The following is a 23,252-nucleotide window of genomic DNA, read 5'->3' on the forward strand; positions in this document are numbered from 1 at the left end:
TTTTGAACTATTTTTTGAGTTTCCACAATGCATGTTGGAGTGTCGGACACCACACGTCAAATTTTTTGAAGTGTCGGTACTTCATAGATAGTAACTATTATATATATAGAGAATAAAAGTGAGATTTACTTGTGTAATTAATGTGTTAATCTCAATGCGAAATCCAATTACTCTTTAGCACTTTATTTTATTTTTTTGATAACATACTCTTTAGCATTTTAGCTCATGGTCATATACTCATATGGATTGGTTCATTACAATTTAACCCGAATTACTTTGAAAGGTTTTTAATATTCAATTAAGATAATTATAGATCTGGTTTGAGTGGACCTAACCTAAATCAATTTTGAAAATATGAGTTGAGATTAATTTTTATTAAATCTGAACCAATTCAACTTCAACCTCAATTAATTTGGACGTTAGATTTTAATTATTTTAACTGGATTAAATCCGACAATCATAAACATTCATTTTTAAAAATTTTATATTTATTATACTGTGCTGTTATACTTACAATTATTTTAAGATTATCACTCTTATAATCTATTTTTGTTATTGGTGGATCGATTTAAAATCAACAATAATTATTTAAAAAAAATTATTTAAAATAATGTCATTTTGATAAAATTTATTTTAAAAAAATAATACCAAAATGATAAAAAGAAAAAAAAACTTAAGCAAAGAGAACCCAGTCTAATTAAATTTAATAGTTTGATTAAAATTAACAAAGAAAAAAGAATAATAATAGTTTGATTAAAAACCCACAAAACCCTGGTCGAAGCTTTATTTGCTTCTTCCCTGTTGATTCTCTCACATCACATGTCCGAATGGCATCATCGGCTTCCGCCGCCAGAACGCTAGCGGAGCTGCGCCGCGCCGCCTCCGCCGTCTGCGGCTGTGAGAGCTCCAGCCATTTCCTCGCAGTTAGGCCATTCAGCTCCGCCGGCGCCGTTTCCGCCGCTTCTGATTCCGACCCGACACTTTCCTCTTCTTCTGAATCAAAGGGTATGTATTCATTCGTGTTCCTTTGATGGATTCTCCATGTGGGTCAATCTTGTTTTTGGCAATGGGGAAGACCCTTGCATAAAAATTAAAACTTTTTTCTAATGCTTATTGATGGTTTTGTTTTATTTAATTTTTGGTATCTGAAAGGAAAAGCATCTAGATGGTTGTTGTTTCTACCTGGGGCAATCACATTTGGCCTTGGGACTTGGCAGATTTTTAGAAGAGAAGACAAGGTGTGTGTCTTTTTGGCATTTGATTCATGGTAATTAGGAAAATGTTAGTTGCACATAATTTTTGTTCACATAGTCTCACATATGGAATTTTTAACCATTGATTTTGATGAAGAAAGGGGGAGAGAAAGTGAGGAGGAGGGAGGAAAGTAATGGTGCTGATTGATATTATGTGAGTTATTTGAGAGAAAATTATGTGAGAGTAACATCACCATTATTATAATACTCGTGTTTTTTTTGCAACGAGTGTTGGCTAGTGAATGAGGGGGGGAAATTGTGCTTTGTGATGATGATCAAGTAAAGGACTCAGTCTACAAGCTTGGCGGATTGTGGTCTTTAAATGTGATGTGCGGTGCTATTGTATTGCATCCTTTGACATATGTGTACCAATTCATGAACTTTCTCCAAGCTCCTGTACCTGGATATGTGTATCAATTATTTGTGACTCTCAAGATTGTGGGATTTTGAATCAGTTTCTGTTGATATTAGTGATCTAGGTAACTTCAATAAGTTTGATGCATTAAGGCTTTATAATATTTTGGCATTTTGCGCTTCGTCTTTTGTATTTACTATTTATCTCTGTGTCACTCATCTTTTAACCCATCAAAGAAATTTCTAGTCATAGGCTCATGTTGTGGATTATTGCCTTCTTCATTTACATCTCTGTGATACATGGATGACTTAAAACACATGATGGTATAAGAAATTTATTACAATCAAACATTAATACTTTATTAATAGGTAACATATATTGGATGATGGAGATTTATGGTAGCAGATGTTGATCTCATTCATATTCAATGTAATTTGTTATGGATATTTGGATAAAGTTTTGGGGATTGATTTAGGTTTATATGGACTTATGAGATTCCATGTTTAGGTATTAGCTATGTAGAATAGCTCATTGATAATTTCTTTCATTTTTCGATGTTACAGATTAAAATGTTGGAATATCGGGAGAAAAGGTTGCAAATGGAACCATTAAAATTCAGTAGTGCATATTCATCAAGTGAGGAATTAGATTCTCTGGAATTTAGAAAGGTGGTGTGCAAAGGAGTTTTTGATGATAAAAAATCAATCTATGTGGGACCACGTTCAAGAAGCATTTCTGGAGTTACTGAAAATGGCTACTATCTCATAACACCTCTTATGCCAGTTCACAGTCATCCTGACAGGTAAAGCTTAAGTATTAATAGATTTATCAATTAAGTAATGAGTCAAGTAGTTAGAAATTTTTAATCTCTTATAGTACCTTGTAAATTTTGTTTATTATTAAAGCTTAAATTTCATCAGGTATAAGTGTTTAAATTTATACAGTACAGCACTAAATTAGAAGGTACTACATCATTTGAGTAATTAAATTTTTCACTTTCTGAAAATCTTGTAAAAAGGTGCATTACATGGTTCACTTACTCTGTAAAACTCTTTACACATATAGTGGATTGAAACATAGTAGTCAATAGCGGCGCTATTGCGCCGCAAGCCGCGCCAGTTGCGCAACCATCCTCTCCACGCTGCACCAGATCGCAATAGCGGCCAAATCTCGCCGCAATAGTGTCTTTTTATGGTTTTAATCCTAACCCATTCTCTCTTTCTGCCTTTCTGCCTCTCTGTTGTGCGTCTCTCTTCTGCCTCTCTTGCTTTCTTTATCGCGCTCGTTTTTTTCCCTTCTCTACTTCTCGCTTATAGTATTGAAGTTCAATGTGAAAGCCATGAACGAAGAAGCAAAGCTTTGAGTGAGAGAAAGAGTGAGAGAGAGAGAGAGCGCAGCTGACGAAGAAAAGGAGAAAAAGTGAGAGAAATAGTAAGAGAGAGAGAGAGAGAGAGAAAACAGATGAAGGAGAAAAAGAGAAACTGTGAGAGAACGGATGAAAGAGAAAAAGTGAAAGAGAAAGAGATTCTGAACTATCTTTATTCAAAGAAAAGAAAATTACATTTGTCAGATAAGTGATTCACAAGTCACGGTAACCAAGTAACCTGGTTATAGTAACAGTGGGTAAAACTATTTCTATATCCCAAAAAAAAAAAAAAAAATGCATCATTAAAAGGTAACTAAGGTAAAACATTAAAGTAACTAAGATAAATATGGTAAATCAGTAAAGTATAGTTCCAACTAAAAGTAGTACAACTATAGCTAAAGTTTGGACACTTATTGCTAAGAGATAACATGTCAACTCTGCCTTTATTTTTTTTTTTAAATTTATTATTTACCTTTATATTTTTTTATTATTTGTATTTTTTTTAGGTGTTATTATTTTTTCACACACACATATATATATATATACATATAATTTGTTTTTCTAATAAATATATTTTTTGTGCTATTTCCGGAACTGCAACCCGTAATAATGTTATAGTGGTTTTGAGGGTTGGCTGCATCAGGCCGCAATCCGCATTTGATAACTATGGATTGAAAATTTTCCTTATCATTTTTTCCTGTTTTTAATACCATTTGATCAAAGGATGGAAAATTCATTATCTGTGTTTTATTGATGTTGAAAGTGTTGCTCTTAATGTTCCATAGTAGTATTTATTCTAAAATGTATGTTTATTGCACTGTGTAGTATATACCAACTTTCGCTTTATAATAGATGTTTATTGTTTTGAAACTGCATCGTACCAATCTTCATTAGTCCTGAATGAACTTTAAGCTTTTCCTTTCGGTGAAAAATTATTCACTTGTTATGGCCCAATACATATGTTTCATTTCATTGGTCTTCTATTTTCGTCAATATAAATATCCATGGGTGCAATCTGTCCCCTGCGCGTGGCTAAATTTTGCTAAACTTTTGAGTTTTGAGGCTTAGAATATGTTGGATTTGTTCTAAACAAAGCATAATCTTTAAGTGCTAACACTTCTAAGTTAACATGGCTATAACATATTATCAACAATCATTTTGTTCTTAATCATAAGCTGTCAATTGCTGGTTTTGCATGCTTTGGTGCCTCTGGTTTATGGGAAAACATTTTCTTCTTCCAAAGGAGAAAATCTTTTTCCTACTAGTGACTCATAGTATAAGTGGGGTCTACAAAATAGTGGAGAGAGAGAAAAATTCAAAGTGGGACCCACTTATGCTGAGTCACTAGTAGGAGAAAAATTTTCTCCTTTAAAATGAGAAAATGTTTTTCCCTGGTTTATTGGGTTTATTGTGTTATTTGTACTGAGCTTCTCGGAGTAGTACCGGTAGCCGAGAAGATGAGAGAACATAGATTGAGGTGGTTTGGGCACGTGATGAGAAGACCCATGGATGCTCCTGTAAGAACAGAAGTTTGTTACCAAGAGCTCAACACAAAAAGAGGCAGAGGTAGACCGAAGCTTACTTGGGGGAAAGTAGTAAAACAAGATTTAATGGAGTGGGATATAGATTGGCGGACAGTATGTCTTAGAACGGAATGGAGAAAAGCTATAAGTATGGTGGAGGGTTAGACCCACTGTTATTCCTATGTTCCAGATGGTCCCTTTTTAGTCCTTTTTCCCTTCATTTCCCCCACTTCTTCTTGTCCCTTTCTTTTTTACTTTTATTTATTTATATATACATATATTGTTATTTTATTTTATCTTATTTTATATTTTTATTTTATTTGTTTATTTTTTTTATTTTTATTTATTTATTTATTTATTTTTATTTATTTTTTATTTTTATTTTTTTCAACCGTTTTGTATTTTTCATGTGGGTTCATCTACCACGGACCCCAATTAATTTGGGATAAAGGTGTTGTTGATGTTGATGTTGATGTATTGTTTCATCCAGTGTGGGTTTTCCAATTCTAGTCAACAGAGGATGGGTTCCCCGCAGTTGGAAAGACAAATTTTTAGAGGCTTCACAAGATGAACAGTTTGCAGATGCACTTGCTTCCCCTTCACAGGCTGATAGAACTAAATCTTGGTGGAGATTTTGGTCTAAAAAACCTGTTATCATTGAGGTTCTCTCTCCCTTTAGTCATGTTCCTATACCTTGTTAGATGCAGAAAATGGAGGTTCAATCTTATTTTTGTGCAACTTACAGGACCAGGTCCCTCCTGTTACACCAAATGAAGTAGTTGGTGTAGTTCGTGGAAGTGAGAAGCCAAGCATATTTGTTCCTGCAAATGATCCTGAGTCTTCCCAGTGGTTCTATGTTGATGTTCCCGGTATCGCCCGTGCTTGCGGCCTTCCAGAAAATACTATCTATATTGAAGATATTAATGAAAATGTCAATCCAAGTAATCCTTACCCTGTTCCCAAGGATGTCAATACTTTGATCAAAAGTTCGGTTATGCCTCAGGATCACCTAAACTACACATTGACATGGTTTGCTACTTACTTTTCTCTCCTTGCATTTTGAATATTGATGTTGTTCGGTCCTAGAGAACCGTATAATAATATAGCAAGATATGCGCTTAGAGATATCTTATAGTCAGATATCGTAATTGGCTTATAGCCAATATCCCAATTACTGCGCACAAGCAATAGGCTTATAGCTAAGACGTGGGTGTGTGCACAGTGTGGGCTGAAGTAGTAAATGAGTTCAGAATGTGTGTACCCGGGGATCTTAAGCCTTGTATGGGTTACCTCTTGAGCTGTGTAGATCTCCCAGTTGTAGTAGGATTCAACTCCTTTCTGTAGGGATAGAGATTCTATCCTTGGTAGCTTTAATGTTTCATGCCTTTAGGATAATTGGGTATTTATCCTTTAAGGGATTCTTGGGTAGGTAGTTAGGATATAGATATATTCCATAACTGATGCATTTTTTTGTCAAATTAAAAGTTTTCTTTTATGTATTGTAGTTGTTTTGCTGGTATCTATACTTGTATTGCTTTAGCTTTATGATTGCTTTAGGTTGAAAGCATAAGTAAAACTAAACATTGACATTGTTTTGTATTTGGGACAGGTATTCTCTTTCTGCAGCAGTTACATTTATGGCTTTTAAGAGGCTAAGACAGAAAACTAAACGGAGATAGCAAACTCATTGTTGTTATAGTTGAAACATACAGACACATACCCTTAATTTGGCTTCTGGATGGATCTATCTCCTTGGAGTATTGTCTTCCCAATCTTTTCTTCAAATTTCAGTTGTCAAGAATCATTTTCAAGAAACTTGTAGCTATTCAAGTGAAGTCTTCTCAGAAAGTTACCCCCACCTCAATAACAATGATGGAATCAAAGTGAGATAATATTTATTGAAAAACAATAAAAAAGATGATTAAAATTTTGATGTAAAGGGGATGCAGATGAGGATATTTATTATCTGAAAGGTCAAATTTTTATTAGAAAATAACTACTGTTAGTAGTTGTAAGAGAATATATTTGGATTGATTGTAGGGTTATGCCACAATGTTATTGACTCATTATTCAACTTATTTCAATAAATGAGATCAAATCCTGGCTTGGCTCCTAAAGAGAAACCTCCACAGAAGCTTTGGATGGCAATGGTTTTTTTTACCTATGATATTATTTTTTATTATTATTATATTGTCTATTAGTTCATCAATTATTCAACCAGTTTGATTCAAATCGGGTAGGAACAATTATTAAAAAATAGACTCATGTGTCATTTATTATAAAGGAGGGGTTGGATGAATGGCATTAAGTGAATTATTTTTTTATTTTTAATAAATGATGTAAAATATTTCCTAAACTTTCTATATATAATCTTGGTGTCCCAATCCGGTCATAGTCTCTCACTAGGTCTGTGTCGGATGTTTATAGAAAATTAAAAATTTGCCTAGTCAAATATAATAGTTTATGTGCATATAATTATCTTTCATTTTAATTTTTTCAAGAAATAATAATTATTTTATTTTTCAAAAATAGTTCCTTTGGGGAATTATCAATTTTAAATAAGTTAATTTAAGTGAGCTCATATTATGTCTGGTCAAACTCAATTTAACCCAGTTTATGAGCACTCATATAAGAACTCAAAAACATTTTTATTTTATAAATAAATAGAAGTATTAGTAGAGAGTATTTAAGGTTTCTTAACTAACGTTGAAATAATTTTGTATCATTTTAAAGAACATAAAATTGTGTCATTTTAAGTGAGAAAAAGAGATAAATCATGTGGAAAAGAGTGGGGGAAATTTTTTTTAAAGATGTGGATCTTACCTCTTTGTGAGAGTGAAAGAATGTAAGGTGTGTCATTTAAAATGACACATTTTTTCCCATAATTTTAACAAGTTTATATAGTAAAAACAAGAAAATAAGCAAAAGGAAAGTGGATATTGTGATATTCTATTTAACATAATTATGTCAAGGATTTTAATCATTCATGAAAAATTAAAGGTGATCAGATGTGATTGAGAAAAAAAATTGGTATAGAAAGTGATATAATCATCATTGATGATTTATTTATAAATAATTAGCTTCTTTAAAGGATTATTTTTTAATAAAAAATATGAGGTTATAAGAAAGTTATGCTAAGAAACTAAAAATAATAATAAGGGCTTAATATTTTTTAACCATAAGACTTCAAATTATCTTCTGTATATATATAAAAAAAAAAAAAAAAAAAACTAATTGTGATTCACGAACCCTAACCCCCTTTCTTCCACCATCTTATATTTGCAAAATTCTCACGTCGTGATTGTGGGTTGTCATCCGATCCGTTTTCTCTGCAATTCAAAGTCTTGTGTGATTTTTAAAGAGAGGAGAACGAAGTGAGCCTCCACCTCCACGAACCGGTTGAACCCGGTCCACCCACCCTAAAAGAAGGTACTTTTCTTATATTGCAGCAAGCTTGTAATAATAAATTTGGTTTATTTGTATATGTTGAAACACCATGAACTTCACTTCTTTGTTATATACACAAATTCAGTGGTTCATTAACCTGTATCAGCTATAGCCTTTGGTTGAGTCAGAAATTTACTTTTTTATTTTTAGTCATACCCATAACCTTCAACTGGTGGCGTTTACATGCTATCTCATTACTTTATTATTGTCATAATGAAAGCCAATTTTTTTAATTTTTTTTTAATCATCCATAATCTCATTCCTAAGCTATCATCCATCCCATTTACAAATAAGAGAATTCCAGTATAAGACTAACAAGTTTTACTCTCACCTCAGCCGTTGATTTTCATCCATTTAACGATTGTAGTTTATTTGGAATTGATAATTAATTAACTGATATAACTCAATAAACTACAATCATTAGATGGACGGAAATCACGACGGATATGAGAGTAAGATTTCTTAGTCTTATACTGGAGTCAAAAGATCCCTTTTCTATATATGTTCTCTTTTATAATTTTTAATTATATTTTTGTCATCCACCTAAGGATGTTTATTTCATCTGATTGTTTTTCCTCTCTGCTCATTTTTTGTGCAGATTGTTTGCCTAATTACCTCAATGAAATGAATGAAAATAAATAATAATAAAAAAGAAAGCCTCATGCTATAAAGTTCCTGCTATGCACAGGAAGGGTTAGACCTATTGTGTGGGTCTATAGTAGGCAGCTTTACCTTGCATTTGAAAGAGGCTAATCATATGAATCCAACCTGTGATCTATTGTTCACATGGCGACAACACCAATTGTTGTGCCAAGGCTTGGAGAGAAGAGTTCTGGGAAGAAGCATTGAATGGAAACGTCGAAGAAAGACATCCTTCTTCGACTTTGGAAAGAAGGTTGCAATGTTGTATACTGCTACCGCGATAAGGTTAAGGTATGCTATCCCCAAATTTAGTGTCTTTCTTACTCCATCAATTCTGAGGTTTTTTTCTCGTACCCCACGACAAAATGCGAAAATAGTATTTGGGTTTGATGCCATTGATGATGCTGTGGCCATGTTCACTCGCTTGATTACTCTGCATCCGCTTCCATCTGTTGTAGAATTTAACATGATTTTAGGGTCAATAGTGAAGATGAAGCATTATTCAACTACTATCTCACTTTCTAAACAAATGGGGTTGAGAGGAATCACTCCTTCCATAGTCACATTGAGTATTTTGATTAATTGTTACTGCCACTTGGGTCAGATGGGTTTTGCTTTTTCTGTGTTGGGCATGGTTCTCAAGAGGGGTTATCAACCCAATACCATAACATTGACTACACTCGTGAAAGGTCTTTGTATCAATGGTGAGATTAAGAAAGCAATGGACTTTCATGACGGTGTGGTAGCAAAAGGATTTCTGTTGGATGAAGTTAGTTATGGCACCTTGATCAATGGCTTGTGTAAAATAGGACAAACAAGAGATGCCATGCAGTTGCTGCAAAAGATGGAAATACAAGTGGTTAAGCCTAACATAGTAATGTATAATATGATTATTGACAGTTTATGCAAAGATGGACTTGTAACTGAGGCATGTGATTTATATTCTGAAATTGATGTCCGGGGAATATCTCCTGATATTTTTACTTACACTTCTCTAATTCATGGTTTTAGTAGTATGGGTCAATGGGGAGAAGTTACTCGGTTGATGTGTGAAATGGTTGATAAAAACATCAACCCAAATGTTTATACCTTCAATGTATTAATTGATGCATTAGGTAAAAAAGGAATGCTCATAGAAGCTCAAGATATGTGTAATTTGATGATTGAAAGAGGTCAGCAACCAGATATTGTTACTTTCAACACTTTGATGAGTGGATATTGCTTACACGATAATGTGAGTGAGGCAAGAAAATTATTTGATGCAGTTGTTGAATGGGGTATTGTGCGTGATGTTTGGAGTCATAACATCTTGATTATTGGGTATTGCAAGAGTAAAAAGATTGATGAAGCTGTGAGCCTCTTCAATGAAATGCATTGCACGAATTTGGCTCCTAATACTGTAACTTACAGTTCTCTTATTGATGGTTTGTGCAAATCTGGGAGAATCTCTTATGCATGTGAACTTTTTAATGCAATTCATGATGGTGGTCCACCCCCTAATGTTGTCACTTACAATATCTTGTTAGATGCTTTTTGCAAAATCCAACATATTGACAAGGCAATTGCATTATTTAACCAAATGTTTGAAAGGGGATTGACTCCTAATGTTTGGAGTTATAACATCTTGATAAATGGGTATTGCAAGAGTAAGAGGATTAATGAAGCCATGAACCTTTTCAAAGAAATGCATTGCAAAAACTTGATTCCAGATTCTGTGACTTATAATTCTCTTATTTATGGCTTGAGTAAATCTGGGAGAATCTCTAGTGCGTGGGAGCTTTTCAATGCAATGCATGGCTGTCCACCAGTTAATGTTATCACTTACAATATCTTGTTAGACGGTTTTTCCAAAATCCAACATGTTCCCTAGGCAATTGGATTATTTAATGTAATGTTCGAAAGGGGATCGACTTCTGATGTTTTAGTCATATATCTTGATTAATGAATTTCACAACTTGACATGGGTAAAAGGATGAATGAAGCCATGAATCTCTTCAAAGAAATTTGTCCCAACAATCTGACTATTGATACTATAAACTCATAGTTCTCTTATTAATGGCTCAGGCTTATGCAAATCTTGGAGAATTTCATATGCATGAGAGCTCGGTGATGACATGCATAATAACGGACGGCAACCTATCACTTGACAAGGTGACTGCTTTAATTTCACGGCATATCAAAAAGGAATTTGTTTTGATTGGCACCAATTCACCGTTCACTGGTTGATGGTTTTTACATAGGTTGAAGACTGAAGATTGCATGAGAGATTTTTTTCAGCATCTTTTGGTTCAAGTTTTTGTGTGAAAATTATTGCATATAACATTACCAATGGACTCTGCTAAGAACATTTGTTCCATGAAATATCGGCCTTTCTTTTAGAAAGAAAAAAAAAATAGAATGATAGGGCAGAGGAACTGCTTCAAGAAATGATTGCTGGAGGTCTGAACAATTGATAAAACCTGGTGAGATACTTTAGCTACACTCAAAATTTTTCTTTTACTAATGATGGGTTTGTCTAAATGCTTAGCAAATGCAAATTTGTTTTTTATCAGAGAAGTTGGACTACACCAGGGCTAGCTGTCCTTGCTCAATTCATATGTTTATTAAACTTATTTTTAACATTGGGCTGTTACCATTGATTGATTTGTTTGTCTTTATGTGATTATTTTCCATCCTCCTTTGCAAATTTTTTTGCCTATTAAGTGTTTCTTTGATATAGATGTTAGCTGAAATGTTGAGTTTTTTTATACTTGATCTTGTATATTTATAACCCTTGTATAATACAATGAAAAAGTAGGAACTTAAATAAAATGACATTATAGCTCTATGTGCTGCTATTACTAATCTACACCATTTTGTTCTCCAATAATATTATCTCTGTGATCTTTTAACAACCAGACAACACCAGTGTTATTGCTAATTCTACAGTTTTAATAACTTTGTATTTTGGATAGGTTTTTCATTTATTTATTTTTAGATTCAACTATGAGGGTAGAAAATTTGGACACAGTTTTGCATATTGAATTTACTTTCTTGTGTATCTGCTGGCAGATATGTTGATTCCATTGTTCAATATAGACATACAGTTCGACCACTCAACTTGGATAACTGTTGCTACTAATATCAACGCTGGATCAGAAGGAAGGTAACTTTATTGAAAAATAAATAAATTAATATATTGGTTTAAGATATAATCTATGCATCTTTTGTCCATGATTCAGATTAACGGTTAATCTATTTCTGGTTAAATTTTATATATAGTTAAGAACTGAAGTCCACAAAAAGATGTTTAACATGATTCAAATGATGTATTGCAGGTTCATAATCCCCATGCTGTTCTTTCTCTTGGCATTTATGATCAAACCAAGTTCACAAACAGCAGCATTGTTACATTGTTAGGCAGCTACTTTCCTTTGGAATAATTTGTTTGGTGTGCTTGATAAATATTGGGTTTATCCCTTTATTTTTGTAGCATTTTCTCCCAACTCAGATTCATGAAATTCTCCTAAATATTTGGTTGGAGTGTGATGCTCATATTTTTTTAGAGCATCTCTTTCCCTGTATAGAGCTTGATTATCAGTAAAAAATTATGTGATTTAGTACAATATATATACTTAAGTTATACATTTAATGTCTTCTACTAGTAATGGTGCATCTCTCCCTTTTGAATAAGATTGGGGTTACTATGGAGTCGAATTTGACATTTATAACTTGATTAAACTACAAATTTCAGACAAATGGGACTTGAAGGGATTTAACTACAAAATTAAAATTGCATAGGCTTAATTGTAATACTACTTGAACTGTGGCTCTTATATATAAGCAATTCCAAACTTTTTGTTTTTAAACTTGCTTGGATATTGATTTTATTCAACAAAGAAACTTTCTTATCCACGCTTTACTAATCAATTTGATTTGTGGCGCAAATGAAGCATACGATTAAGATCAATTAGCTATCACCTAATAATTATGTATTTATTTAAGATTTAATGTTTCTTCACTCATTGAGATAATTATCTCATCTCAAGGGAGAAATATATTTTTATACTTCCTTTTAGCTTTGGATAGGTTTTTCTTTTTTCTTTTTCTGTTTAACATTTTTCAATATTATTATATCAGAATCTTAATAGAAGAAAGAAACAATAAAAATAGTTGAGATTTTGATCTAATAGTGTTGGAGAATAATAGACAAAAGTAGACAGAAAAAGAGATAGGTAAAATAACCTTAACTTTATTTTCAGATTATATTAATCTTTATCATTATAATTTTTTTTTTAATATTAAAATGACATTATTTTAAAATTACGGGAGATTACTTTATCTCATTGGAGAAATATTAAACCCATTTAATATGATTATAACGTGGACCACCATATACATAATTACATTAAAAGAAGAAAAGGAGAAAAAGTTAAAAGTCCAAAAGCCAAAGCATGCTTTTTTTTTCTTGCATGGAAACCACAGACAAAAAGAATCTTAATCTACCAATTGGCAATTAGGCAGCAACACGAACAATTAATAAAAATATAAATATAAATAAAACCACAAAATTTCCTTTTTAAAAAATAAAACAAAAATAAAATTTATTATGAAGAACATAAAAATTCAAAAGCTCTATGAACATTCCTATCTATCCAGCGCCGCCGCTGCATATTCCGGCGAGCGAAACCGGAAACCTGTTACAGAGGCTCTCCGCCGCCGATTCTCCGTCGTCAACGTCTTCCGACGGCGGAAGAACCCTCCCGTCGGCGAACAGAACCCTCCCGCCGTTCCTCTGCTGATGGCCCGCCACCATTCCCTCTAGCTCCGCCGCCGTGCCGTAGAACCCGCCGTCGCCGAACCGCCGCTCTACCTCCAGGAACTCGCCGAGCGAAGCCGGCCTGGCGTCGCCGTCCCTGCACAGCTGCCACCACCTCCTCCGCCGTTCAGCTACCGCCGCAGCGGCGGCGGCGTGGGTCTTTTTCTTCCTCTTGGCGGCTCCGGCGGCGGAGGCCCTATTTGAAACGCCTATGACAGCGGCGGCGGAATGTGGGTCCCGGTGCTGTGATGGGACTCTGAATGCAATGGCTGGGAAGCTCACTCCCATTAGAGTCCCCAATGTGGTGCTTCTGTCATGGAAGAATGATCCTGTTGACTATCATTTCAAAACCCCAGAAACAAAAAAACAAAAAATTCAAATTAATTCATGTTAAAAATGAAAACTTTAACATACTTGAAATTTTGGGGTGCGAAAAAAAATTAAAAAAAAATAATCAAGTTGTTTGATGGAAATTTTAAAAAAAAATTGAGAATTTAGGGTGTGATTGTGATTGTGAATTTGTGATGATACCTCAGTGTCAAGATCAGAGGATGAAATGGAAGAGATGGTGGGTGAAGATGGTGGTGGCACCAACTCAGTTGCTGGATCTAGCATTGTTGTGTGTTGTTTGTGGTTTTGGGATGATGGGAGCAAAGAAAGAAACTATCTTTTGAGGGTGTTGTAGAATGTAGAGGTTTTTGGGGGAAAATAAAAAGTGGTTTATGGCAATTTGGAACTATTAATATGTTGAATTTGAGGGTTTATATGGACCATTTGTGACTAGGAATGGATGGGGAAAAAAAAGAGGATATTGGTGGATGAAATGAGGAATTTGAAATGATTATTGCCACCTAGCTGGGTCATGGGGTGTTTCTGGTTTGGGAAAATGATGTATAAGTTGCCTGTAGCAGGGCTTAGTATTATCACTATCAATGGTGGTGGGCTATGGCTACATGCCTGCCTGAAAAAGAAAGAAAAATGTTAGGTATTTGAATTGGAATTTGGATATTACACTGTTTATGTAGGTTATTTTAAGTTGTATAAACAATGTTTATGCACTTTATTTAATTCCTCTAAAGTGAAAGATACGTCTTTAAAAAAAAAGTGTAGAAGTTATAATAATTCAATAAAAAAATTAATAGTGAATTTTAACCATTTGTAATTTTTCTAATGGTTGTAATTTATTGAATAATATTTATTAATTAATTAATATGATCCAATAAATTATAATTATTAAATTTACAAAAATTAATGATTAAGATTTTGTATAAGACTTTTTAATTTTACATTGTGTAAATTGATCTTATTTCATATATATATATATATATATATATATATATATATATATATATATTGTGAGTTAATTTTGGAATAGAAATAAGCTTTACTGGTTCAAATTAAATTTGAAAAATCATTTACTTAAAAAAAATATAAGTATACAATTGCATATTTTATTATAATTTCAACGATTTTTTAATTATCAATTATAAACCTATATGTTTTTTATTCTTTTACAGTTGTTTCTTGTTTTTATGAATCAAATTCACAGTTTATATTTGGAAAATTGAATATAGTTTGAAGAATGATCCTTTTGCACAAATTTTAAGGACAAAAATATTAAGTTATTGAAATATACACAACAATCATACGATACTTACAAAACAGTACCATCTAGGTAGAAACACCATGTACAAAAGGACATCATGTCTTTACTAATAAAAAAAAAGGACATCATACAATTTCCTAATGAATAATGGTCAAGCTAACACCTAATATTAATGCTTTTCTGATTGCTTAGTCCTCTTCTCCTCTTGTCTCTCTCAACTTTTTAGATTCTTATTGGTTACATTTGATAATACATTGGTAAGAATAAGACGCCTCGACTATTGTTATTGTGTCCAAAAGATTACTACATTTTCTTCTTTTCTCTGTTCAGAAAAGAATTTTTTGTACTGCCGACTTTTAGACACAATAGTCAAAGAGGACAAAATTTTGTTTAGTTAACGCAGATTAATTATCTGCATTTATTCTTAAAATGACATTGTTTTAAAATTAAAATATTAAAAAATTATAATTATAAAGACTATAATAATTCTACAATAAATTAAAATTACAAAAACATCATAATTTTTGTCCTAAAACAATATTATATTGAACTTATTGCAGATAATTTATCTGCAATGACTGCAAAAAAAAAAAAAACAAACGCATAGTTAAATGCAGTGTATGTTAAAAAGAAATATGTTTGTCATTCATATAATTTCTTTCATATAACTTTTATTTTGCTTTCTTATTTCTTAACTGAAGATGAATAACAACGAGAAACAAATCAATTATTTTTATGTGGTTCCCTTAAAAATATATTTTTTTTAAAAAAAAATTATTTTTATATCCTTTAGTAACCCTAGGTGGATAGAGGGGTGCAAACCTTTTAGACATTCAAGTAGAGTCATATTAGTCTCCTATAATAAGCTAGAAGATTACAGTCACATCATTTTAAATTAATAAGTAACAAATGAAGCATTATGATATGCTTTAAGGAATGGTTAAGTAGATCAAAGTAATATTAAATTATGCAACATTATAGCTTCAGTCCAGAAGAAATGTTCATGTAATTAAAGCTAAAAAAATTGGCCAGTCCAATAATTGAAAGATTAATACCTACTGTAGTATGTAGTATAGTTTTGATTTTTGAATGGGTGCAGGGGGTAAAAAATGACTCATAATATGAACCATTATAATATGCTTTAGGAAATGACTAAAGATATCAACATATAAGATAAATTCTGCCAAGAAGAAACGTTGATGTAATTAAATTTCATTGACAGTCTAAGTAAATTATAAGAAAATGATGCTTCAAATCTTAAATTCAAGCCAAAGCTAGCTTGAAAGGGATAATCACATGATCTAATGTCCAAAATGATATAGTATACATCTATATGGCCCAAATAAAAGGTGACTAAAAGGTTAATGATCTTGGTCTGCAATTGGCAAGATACCCTTGACATTTAACTAGAATAGATGCAGAGGAGCAAAAGCTCACTCGTAAAGAGTTCATAAATCATAAGTCTTTTAACATTGTTTTGGGATTGAAAACATAATACTTAAAGAGGGTCATGCCATATAAGATCACAAGAAATTTGCATAAAGTGGAAAGCGGTGATGCCATCATACATGACACAGGTCTACCACATCATTCTCATATGGTCCTTCCTAGTTTAGCAGTTTAGACTAAAAGCTCATGTGGGGCTTGTGAGTTGTCTTTAACTTTACAGTTCAATTGGGGGTTGCTGATTCATGTGAAAACTCTCAGGTCCGAAGATCCCTCATTCATATTGAATGAAAAGTTTAATATTTTAGTACTACACATTGAAAATGTTTTGAAGTTCATGGATTACCATAACAAAAACTCACACAGAAGTTAAAGAAGAGAGAGGAATATTTCATATTTTAATATCTTGTGAAAGACTGAACCCAAAGTTCACCCAAAAAAAGACTGGATCCAAAGTACCAAAACTCAATAACATGACATTGACATGATTAACCTTGCAAGCTAAGTCTTTTACCTGTCTTGGTCCCTTCATTTTCCCTTACATTTAATGTCACGTATGCAGGTAATATATGTCAACATATTCTGTATAATGGTCCCATGAACATTTGTTTGAGTACACTGTACACCAGCTGTATATTCTTTTGGCTTTATGAATATGATGGTCTGCCACACGAGCTCTATCTTGGTGCTGAGAGGGTGTAAAGAAAGCAAAAGACACCTTCCAAACAATTTTATTAAATTTGGACAGAAAAAGTTAGTAAAATCTAAAGAAAAAGAGCAACCACTAATTTTTAAAGAAAATCTTAAAGCAAAATATACAATTGAAAATCTGAATGAAACATACTCTAACGATCAGGAAGTTTTTCAACAGGGATTGGAAAATTCATTTGCCCCAAAATTGAAGGGTATGATCCACCTTATAAAAATTAAAGGCAAAAAGTTTATAAGATGACATGACATGTGATCCACTGGTATATTTATGTTTTATAAACAAAATGCCAATGTACACTATGAATGTATATATCACATAATCTCCTATATCCTGTAGATCCTGAGGAAACTTGAAACTTCAAGCCTGAGCATATAACCTGATTAAAGAAATTTACATGGGGGGCAGATCATGGATAAAATCATTCCAGATTTCAGTTGCAATGGAGTCCCTTAACTGAGAATCAAACGCAATTTCTTCAGTATCAAAAGAAAGATCCAGTGATTCGGTTTGGGCCTCAACATCATGGGCCTCAAGATCCTGAGGAAACTTGAAACTTCAAGCCTGAGCATATAACCTGATTAAAGAAATTTACATGGGGGGCAGATCATGGATAAAATCATTCCAGATTTCAGTTGCAATGGAGTCCCTTAACTGAGAATCAAACGCAATTTCTTCAGTATCAAAAGAAAGATCCAGTGATTCGGTTTGGGCCTCAACATCTGAATTTGGTTGTACTTCCACCTCTAATGGGGGTAGTGATTCCTCCATTGGAAATTTCGCCTCCTCTTCATACATCTTGAAAAGCCAATCATCTGGTTTCTCACTGCGAATGTAATTGTGTAATGCACAAGCTGCCACCACTAACTTCACCTGCGTTTGTAATGGGTATGGAGGAGCAGACATCAATATAGGAAATCGTGCCTTCAAAGCCTCAAAAGTTCGATCGGTGACATTTCGCAATAATGAGTGCCGTTGATTGAACAGTTCACTTGCATCCTGTGGATGGTAACCACTGGGAAATTCCTTGGAGTGATAGGGAGTACTAGAATATGGAGCAATGAAACCTGGCACATTTGGATACTTGTTGTCTACGAGGTAGTATTTACCTGTATCATAAAAAGTGTTTTAATATAATATTTGAAGTAAAAGTTAAAAGTGAGTAATCATAGGGAATAACTGATCATTTGTCCCTAAAAGTTTGCATCAAGTTTCATTTTTGTCGCAGTTTGATTTGTTTCAATCATGTCTTAAATTTAACAGAAAAAGTTGCAATGTTTTCCTGTTGACTAACTCAACGAGAAAACATAGCAATAGATCACCAGTCACCTAAGTGGCATTGCCACCTTCTAAGTATCAATCTCTTACAACTACAACCAAATAAAAGTTCATATCAGCAAAATAATAAAAAAACATGTATTCTCTCTATCAAATTCAATTACTGCAGTTAAAGAATAGGTAATAAGAAAATCCTTTAGAGGTGCTATTTTAAATTTTTCCAAACCAAATTAATGGACATTTGCAGAGATAACATAACATCCAGTAAACCCAACAATGAGCAGAATTGAACTTCATTGACCTGGCAGCTCAGCTCCAATATCACTAGTCTCCAATTAAACAGCCACTCCTGAACAGAATTGAGCTTTGCCTGTGGCAAGTAGAGGGACTGTGATAAAAACTTTGGGATGTGCCACCCCAAAAGCTAGCTCAAAGGGTGGGAGTGCCCAAGACTTTATAAACCCCACATTAATTTCTCATACAACTTATGTGGGACTCCAAGTCCCATACCTTGCAAATGGGTCCTAACATTCCACCACGCTCCACAGCCTCGACGCCCACACGGGGGATGGCTTTGCGCTAATCTTTTACTAGCCCCGGGCGAACACTGCAATGCCTGCGTCACCACCCGCACCGCTTGATTGCAACCGGGAGACATAGTGGAAGGCTCTGATACCATTTGATAAGAACCTTGAGATGCACTACTCCAAAAGTTAGCTCAAAGGATGGGAGTGCCCAAGACCTTATAAACCCCACCTTAGTTGTCCATACAACCAATGTCAGACTCCATGTGAGAAATGGAAAGAAGAATCTTGAGGGAGATATATTCCGAGAGTCATTGAGGAATTGAGCAGAAATATCATCAAGTTTGAAAATTCGTGAGTTGACAGGATGAATCTAGTATTTTCAAGGTGGGGCTTGCCGCTTCACTTGTAGGAGAGAAAGAAGAGCCCGGTCCAAATAGTGCAGGAAGAGAGAGAAGGAAGAGGAAGATGAAGAAAGACTTTTTAAAAAATAAAATAAAAAAATTCTTTCTCAGTACAAAGAAGTGATGAACCAAACCATGCGTAATTTCATAATAATAAACCAAATGACATAATTTTTTTCTGAGTTGGAAGCAATTTTTTCCATATCAATGTTTCTAGTGGGCGGTGAAAGTGCCACATAGGCAACATGTAATGAATTTTCATTAACTAGTTTTAATCCCCACGATAAAAATCATTAAATAGTTGGACGGGTTAGCCAACAGGAAAACATTGCAACTTTTTAGTCTCATTTAGGACATCATTGAAATTTGAAACAAATAAAACTTTTATTATAAAAAATAAAATTGACATGAATTTAAAGGATAAAAAGCATAGTTTTCCTAATCATATATAAATAAGGGATTTACATCTATCATGTCACATAACACAAAAAAATTTCCTACACACACAACATTTTGTGGGGCCCGCACTTTTTAAAGCAAAAAAAAAAAAAAAAAAACTAAAGCACGCAAAACGAATCTCTATAACATTACACAATCATTTTTCCTACAACATAACTCTTATAAAACCCTATAAATAAAATCATTTTAGCTGTTTACCAAAAAAAAATATTCATTTTAGCTTCATAGAACTAAGAGTTAAAAGTTGACCTTGTCATCTGCCAAGAGACAGAATCCCAACAGTATTACGATCCAAATCATAACTGCATTTACAAATAAATATTACCTTTAGGGACCTGCAATCTATTCCTCCTTGTGATTGCTGAATTAAGAACTTGTAAATCTGTAGCAGAACCTTCCCAGCCAGCCAAAACATAATGGAACTTGAGGTCAAATGAGCAAGCTGCCAGAATATTCTGTGAAAGTAAACCGTACTTATTGCGGAAAGGTCCTTGTTCATCTACACCAACTGTCACTGGTACATGTATACCATCAACTGCTCCCACACAATCCTATAAAAAAATATTCAAAGAGTGAGATAGAATAAACCCCAAACAAGATACTGATCAAACTATTTTCTAGAAATCTTACTTTAAAATATGGATAGAATCTAGGATCTTCAAAGATTTCTGAAGGAACATCATAGCCAGGAGGCTGAAAGAAGTCCAGCGAAATAGACATTATTGCATTCAAAACATTGTTGAAGTGACGGCTAATAGTTTCTCCAGAATAACGGAATAACTCTTGAACGGCCCTTGTCCGCAGATTATGTCCAATAATGAACATAAATATGGCCAGTTGCTCCTCAATTTTGATTCGATTTGTATGATGTAATAAGCCCTTGGCTTGCAGGATATCACACAACTTGTAAAAAACAAGTTTATCCATGCGGAAATTCTCCAGACAAAGTTCATTTTGACCATTAAGTACTTCATCAACAAATTTCACACCATTAGATGCTAAACGACTCAGTTCCTTAGGTACATGGTTCCCAGAGACTCCATCATTTTCCTCATCAGAACTCTCCATTAAAGAACTAGGACTGGTTTCAACAGATGTTTTATGTCAGTGAATAAAAATATAAAAATGGAAGTTGTTCTGCCATGAAAACATAAATCAACGAAAGCTCATTTATCGTTTTTCACCCCCTCTCTCCCTGTCTCTGTTCACATGTGTGGGGCTAAAAGCTAAAAAGTAGAGTTATAATTTCATTGCAAAACTCTGCGCAATCATGGCCGAGTTACAAACAGAAGACTTAGTTCTGTCCTTGTTCTTTAATATCAGTATATGCCCTCAACAAAACCTACAATTTTTCTCACCATTTTTGTGATGGGATAGAAGTTTCATTCGTTAAACAAAACAAAGCAGGCAAGAAATACACACGGTAAAAGATTACAAAGAGAACAAGCTGAGTATAAAACAGGGAAGGCACAAGAAAACGTGAACCATTAGTAGCTACATCCATTCAACAAATTTCAATAGAAACTAGTAAGACTTCAGAAGGTATAAGTCACAAATTTCACTCAAACAGTCACTTGGCCCAATTTTTCTTTTCTTTCCTTCTCTCTTCTTCTATTCCTTATTTTTTTGCAGGACTGAAATTCCATTAATTAATTACTCATGGGTAGGAATCAACATCAACATCACATTTATCCCAAACCAAATTACCTAAAAAATAATAAACAATATCATCTTCAGTATCAACAACACCTTTTATTCCAAACTAGTTGGAGTCGGTGACGTATGAACTCAAATATTACTGAAAAATAAAAAATAATATATATAGTAAAAATAAATAAACAATTAAAAAATAAAAATTGAATTCTAAAAATTGAAATTGAAATTCTAGAATGAACAAAGAAATCCCCCTTGCTAAAAAAAAAGTTGATTTCACACAACCATACAGAATCCCAGAGTAAACAATAAACATCATCAATAAGCACACATTCCAAACAAGACCATCCTCACACTCACACTACAGGGAGAATAGCATGTTTATGTAATGCAGTAACCGAATGCAAAGACAGAAACATTCGTATGTTAATGTTACAAACAATAACTATGAATCCACACCTAAGAGAATTGCTTCCAGCGATTGAAATTTGAATTCACTATCAGTTTGTCAGCTCAGAGAAACACACGCACAGACAAAGAAACTGCAATTCAAAACGCTGCATTGATTTTTTTGCAGTCTTCTTTCGCAATCCTAACGAGGCGAGAAAATTTTCCGGGAAATTTTCTAGAAAATTTTCTCGGCATCCAAACAGAAAAAGAGGGGTTAGAGAGTTGGAGGAGTGGTAACCGACCTGAGAAGTGAGAACACTCGCTTTCAGTGCTTTGCTTCGGTTTCGAGCAAGAAACGACGTCGTCTTCTTCTGTTGAAAGTCCAAGAAACCGAAATAGTCAACTTGATGGGCGTGCGAGGAGAGTAACGTTGTATACAATAGCCAATAACAGATTTACACGTTAGCATTATTTAATATAATAAAGAGCTTTGCATGAATTTAAAATTCCTATATAAATAACTATTTTATATTTGAAATAATAATAATATGTAAACTTTTTATTCTTTTATAAAAAAATGAGGAAAGCATTGTTTTGATGATTTAATTTATAAAATGAACTCATATTATTATTATCAGTTAAGAAAATTAGTTATTAAAAAAATAAAATATATTAATAGGATAAAAGTATTTAATTTGACATATTCAAATAATTTATAGCTCGACAAAATATATAAATTGTTCGACTAAATTGTTAATCAATATTATCAGTTTTAAAATAAATCAGGTAATAAATAAACAACCAACAAATAGCCTTCTATATATATATGTGTGTGTTTTAAAATATAAATCAGATAATAAATAAACAACCATCAAATACCCTTATATATATGTGTGTGTGAACAATGCAATAAAAAGTGTCACAAAGCACAAAAAAACATTGTGAGTGGTGCTAATGTAGTGAATGTTGAGCAGCGACTCCAAATGTGGACATTTCGTAACAGGCAAAACCCTGCACAGTGAAGCAATAAGAAAACCAATGAGCAATGGGGAAACTTAGTGAGAAAACCAACTTGAAAGCAATGAGGGCTTTTGTTTGAGAGGGGTGCCTTTCTCCCAAATGAGCAACAACGAATAGTAGAGAGCAAGAGTAACGAAAAGCTTTCTTTTTCTTTTTTTCTTTTTCTAATTTTCTTTTTCTTCTTTTCTTTAGTCACATTTAAATTTTGACAAGAGAATATCCACTCACTTTATTGTATTTACTTATGTATCCTCGTTATCTTTCTTCTTTCTGAGTTATACATTAACTTCAAAACTTTTACTAACCTAACTAAATTCTACATCATAATTTATAATTCCCCCAAGAAATTAAGAATGTTTTGTGAGTAAAGAGTGTGCAT

General features: G+C 33.3%; 4 protein-coding genes across 8 annotated transcripts; 2 read left to right on the plus strand and 2 right to left on the minus strand.

The window, feature by feature from the left end:
- The first annotated feature begins 826 nt into the window (after positions 1-826).
- Positions 827-6,554, plus strand: LOC133306358 (surfeit locus protein 1). Its single transcript, XM_061506668.1, has 6 exons — positions 827-1,005; positions 1,153-1,238; positions 2,172-2,410; positions 4,988-5,159; positions 5,243-5,526; positions 6,107-6,554. The coding sequence occupies exons 1-6, from the start codon at positions 828-830 to the stop codon at positions 6,174-6,176; spliced, it is 1,029 nt and encodes a 342-aa protein (XP_061362652.1). The 5' UTR covers position 827; the 3' UTR covers positions 6,177-6,554.
- Positions 6,555-7,761: 1,207 nt separating this feature from the next.
- On the plus strand, positions 7,762-12,151 carry LOC133306351 (pentatricopeptide repeat-containing protein At5g16640, mitochondrial-like). Of its 4 annotated transcripts, none has more exons than XM_061506656.1 (5): positions 7,762-7,926; positions 8,543-10,737; positions 10,827-11,048; positions 11,638-11,731; positions 11,904-12,151. In XM_061506656.1, exon 2 carries the CDS (start codon positions 8,702-8,704, stop codon positions 10,454-10,456), a length of 1,755 nt encoding a protein of 584 aa, XP_061362640.1. In that variant the 5' UTR covers positions 7,762-7,926; positions 8,543-8,701; the 3' UTR covers positions 10,457-10,737; positions 10,827-11,048; positions 11,638-11,731; positions 11,904-12,151. The 4 variants fall into 4 exon arrangements, with proteins under 4 accessions (XP_061362640.1, XP_061362642.1, XP_061362639.1 ...); XM_061506658.1 differs by having other exon boundaries at positions 8,543-9,258; positions 9,364-11,048; XM_061506655.1 differs by having other exon boundaries at positions 8,543-11,048.
- Positions 12,152-13,181: 1,030 nt separating this feature from the next.
- Positions 13,182-14,188, minus strand: LOC133306360 (uncharacterized protein At3g17950-like). The gene is made up of 2 exons (XM_061506670.1): positions 13,916-14,188; positions 13,182-13,720 (listed from the first exon to the last, which is right to left on the minus strand). Exons 1-2 carry the CDS (start codon positions 13,997-13,999, stop codon positions 13,217-13,219), a joined length of 588 nt encoding a protein of 195 aa, XP_061362654.1. The 5' UTR covers positions 14,000-14,188; the 3' UTR covers positions 13,182-13,216.
- A 3,274-nt stretch (positions 14,189-17,462) lies between these two features.
- LOC133306353 (uncharacterized) lies at positions 17,463-22,201 on the minus strand. 2 transcript variants are annotated; one of them, XM_061506661.1, is made up of 4 exons: positions 22,156-22,201; positions 20,441-20,891; positions 20,136-20,361; positions 17,463-18,254 (listed from the first exon to the last, which is right to left on the minus strand). In XM_061506661.1, exons 2-4 carry the CDS (start codon positions 20,876-20,878, stop codon positions 17,737-17,739), a joined length of 1,182 nt encoding a protein of 393 aa, XP_061362645.1. In that variant the 5' UTR covers positions 20,879-20,891; positions 22,156-22,201; the 3' UTR covers positions 17,463-17,736. The 2 variants fall into 2 exon arrangements, with proteins under 2 accessions (XP_061362645.1, XP_061362644.1); XM_061506660.1 differs by lacking the exon at positions 22,156-22,201 and adding an exon at positions 21,923-22,131.
- Positions 22,202-23,252: the final 1,051 nt, after the last annotated feature.

This window comes from Gastrolobium bilobum, unplaced genomic scaffold (assembly GCF_033153095.1).
Source record: "Gastrolobium bilobum isolate Gb01-03AN ecotype WA unplaced genomic scaffold, APGP_CSIRO_Gbil_v1 utg3672, whole genome shotgun sequence".
NCBI lineage: Eukaryota > Viridiplantae > Streptophyta > Magnoliopsida > Fabales > Fabaceae > Gastrolobium > Gastrolobium bilobum.

Excerpts from the sequence above, each read along its gene's own strand:
- LOC133306358 (XM_061506668.1), top strand. The coding sequence starts at position 828 with ATGGCATCATCGGCTTCCGCCGCCAGAACGCTAGCGGAGCTGCGCCGC. Across the intron at positions 1,239-2,171 it reads TTTTTAGAAGAGAAGACAAG|ATTAAAATGTTGGAATATCG; the intron begins GTGTGTGTCTTT and ends TCGATGTTACAG. Across the intron at positions 5,527-6,106 it reads CTAAACTACACATTGACATG|GTATTCTCTTTCTGCAGCAG; the intron begins GTTTGCTACTTA and ends TATTTGGGACAG.
- LOC133306353 (XM_061506661.1), bottom strand. The coding sequence starts at position 20,878 with ATGGAGAGTTCTGATGAGGAAAATGATGGAGTCTCTGGGAACCATGTA. Across the intron at positions 20,362-20,440 it reads GATTCTATCCATATTTTAAA|GATTGTGTGGGAGCAGTTGA; the intron begins GTAAGATTTCTA and ends ATTTTTTTATAG. Across the intron at positions 18,255-20,135 it reads TAGATTGCAGGTCCCTAAAG|GTAAATACTACCTCGTAGAC; the intron begins GTAATATTTATT and ends TTTATGATACAG.
- LOC133306351 (XM_061506655.1), top strand. The coding sequence starts at position 8,702 with ATGAATCCAACCTGTGATCTATTGTTCACATGGCGACAACACCAATTG.
- LOC133306360 (XM_061506670.1), bottom strand. The coding sequence starts at position 13,999 with ATGCTAGATCCAGCAACTGAGTTGGTGCCACCACCATCTTCACCCACC. Across the intron at positions 13,721-13,915 it reads CCTCTGATCTTGACACTGAG|TCAACAGGATCATTCTTCCA; the intron begins GTATCATCACAA and ends TTGAAATGATAG.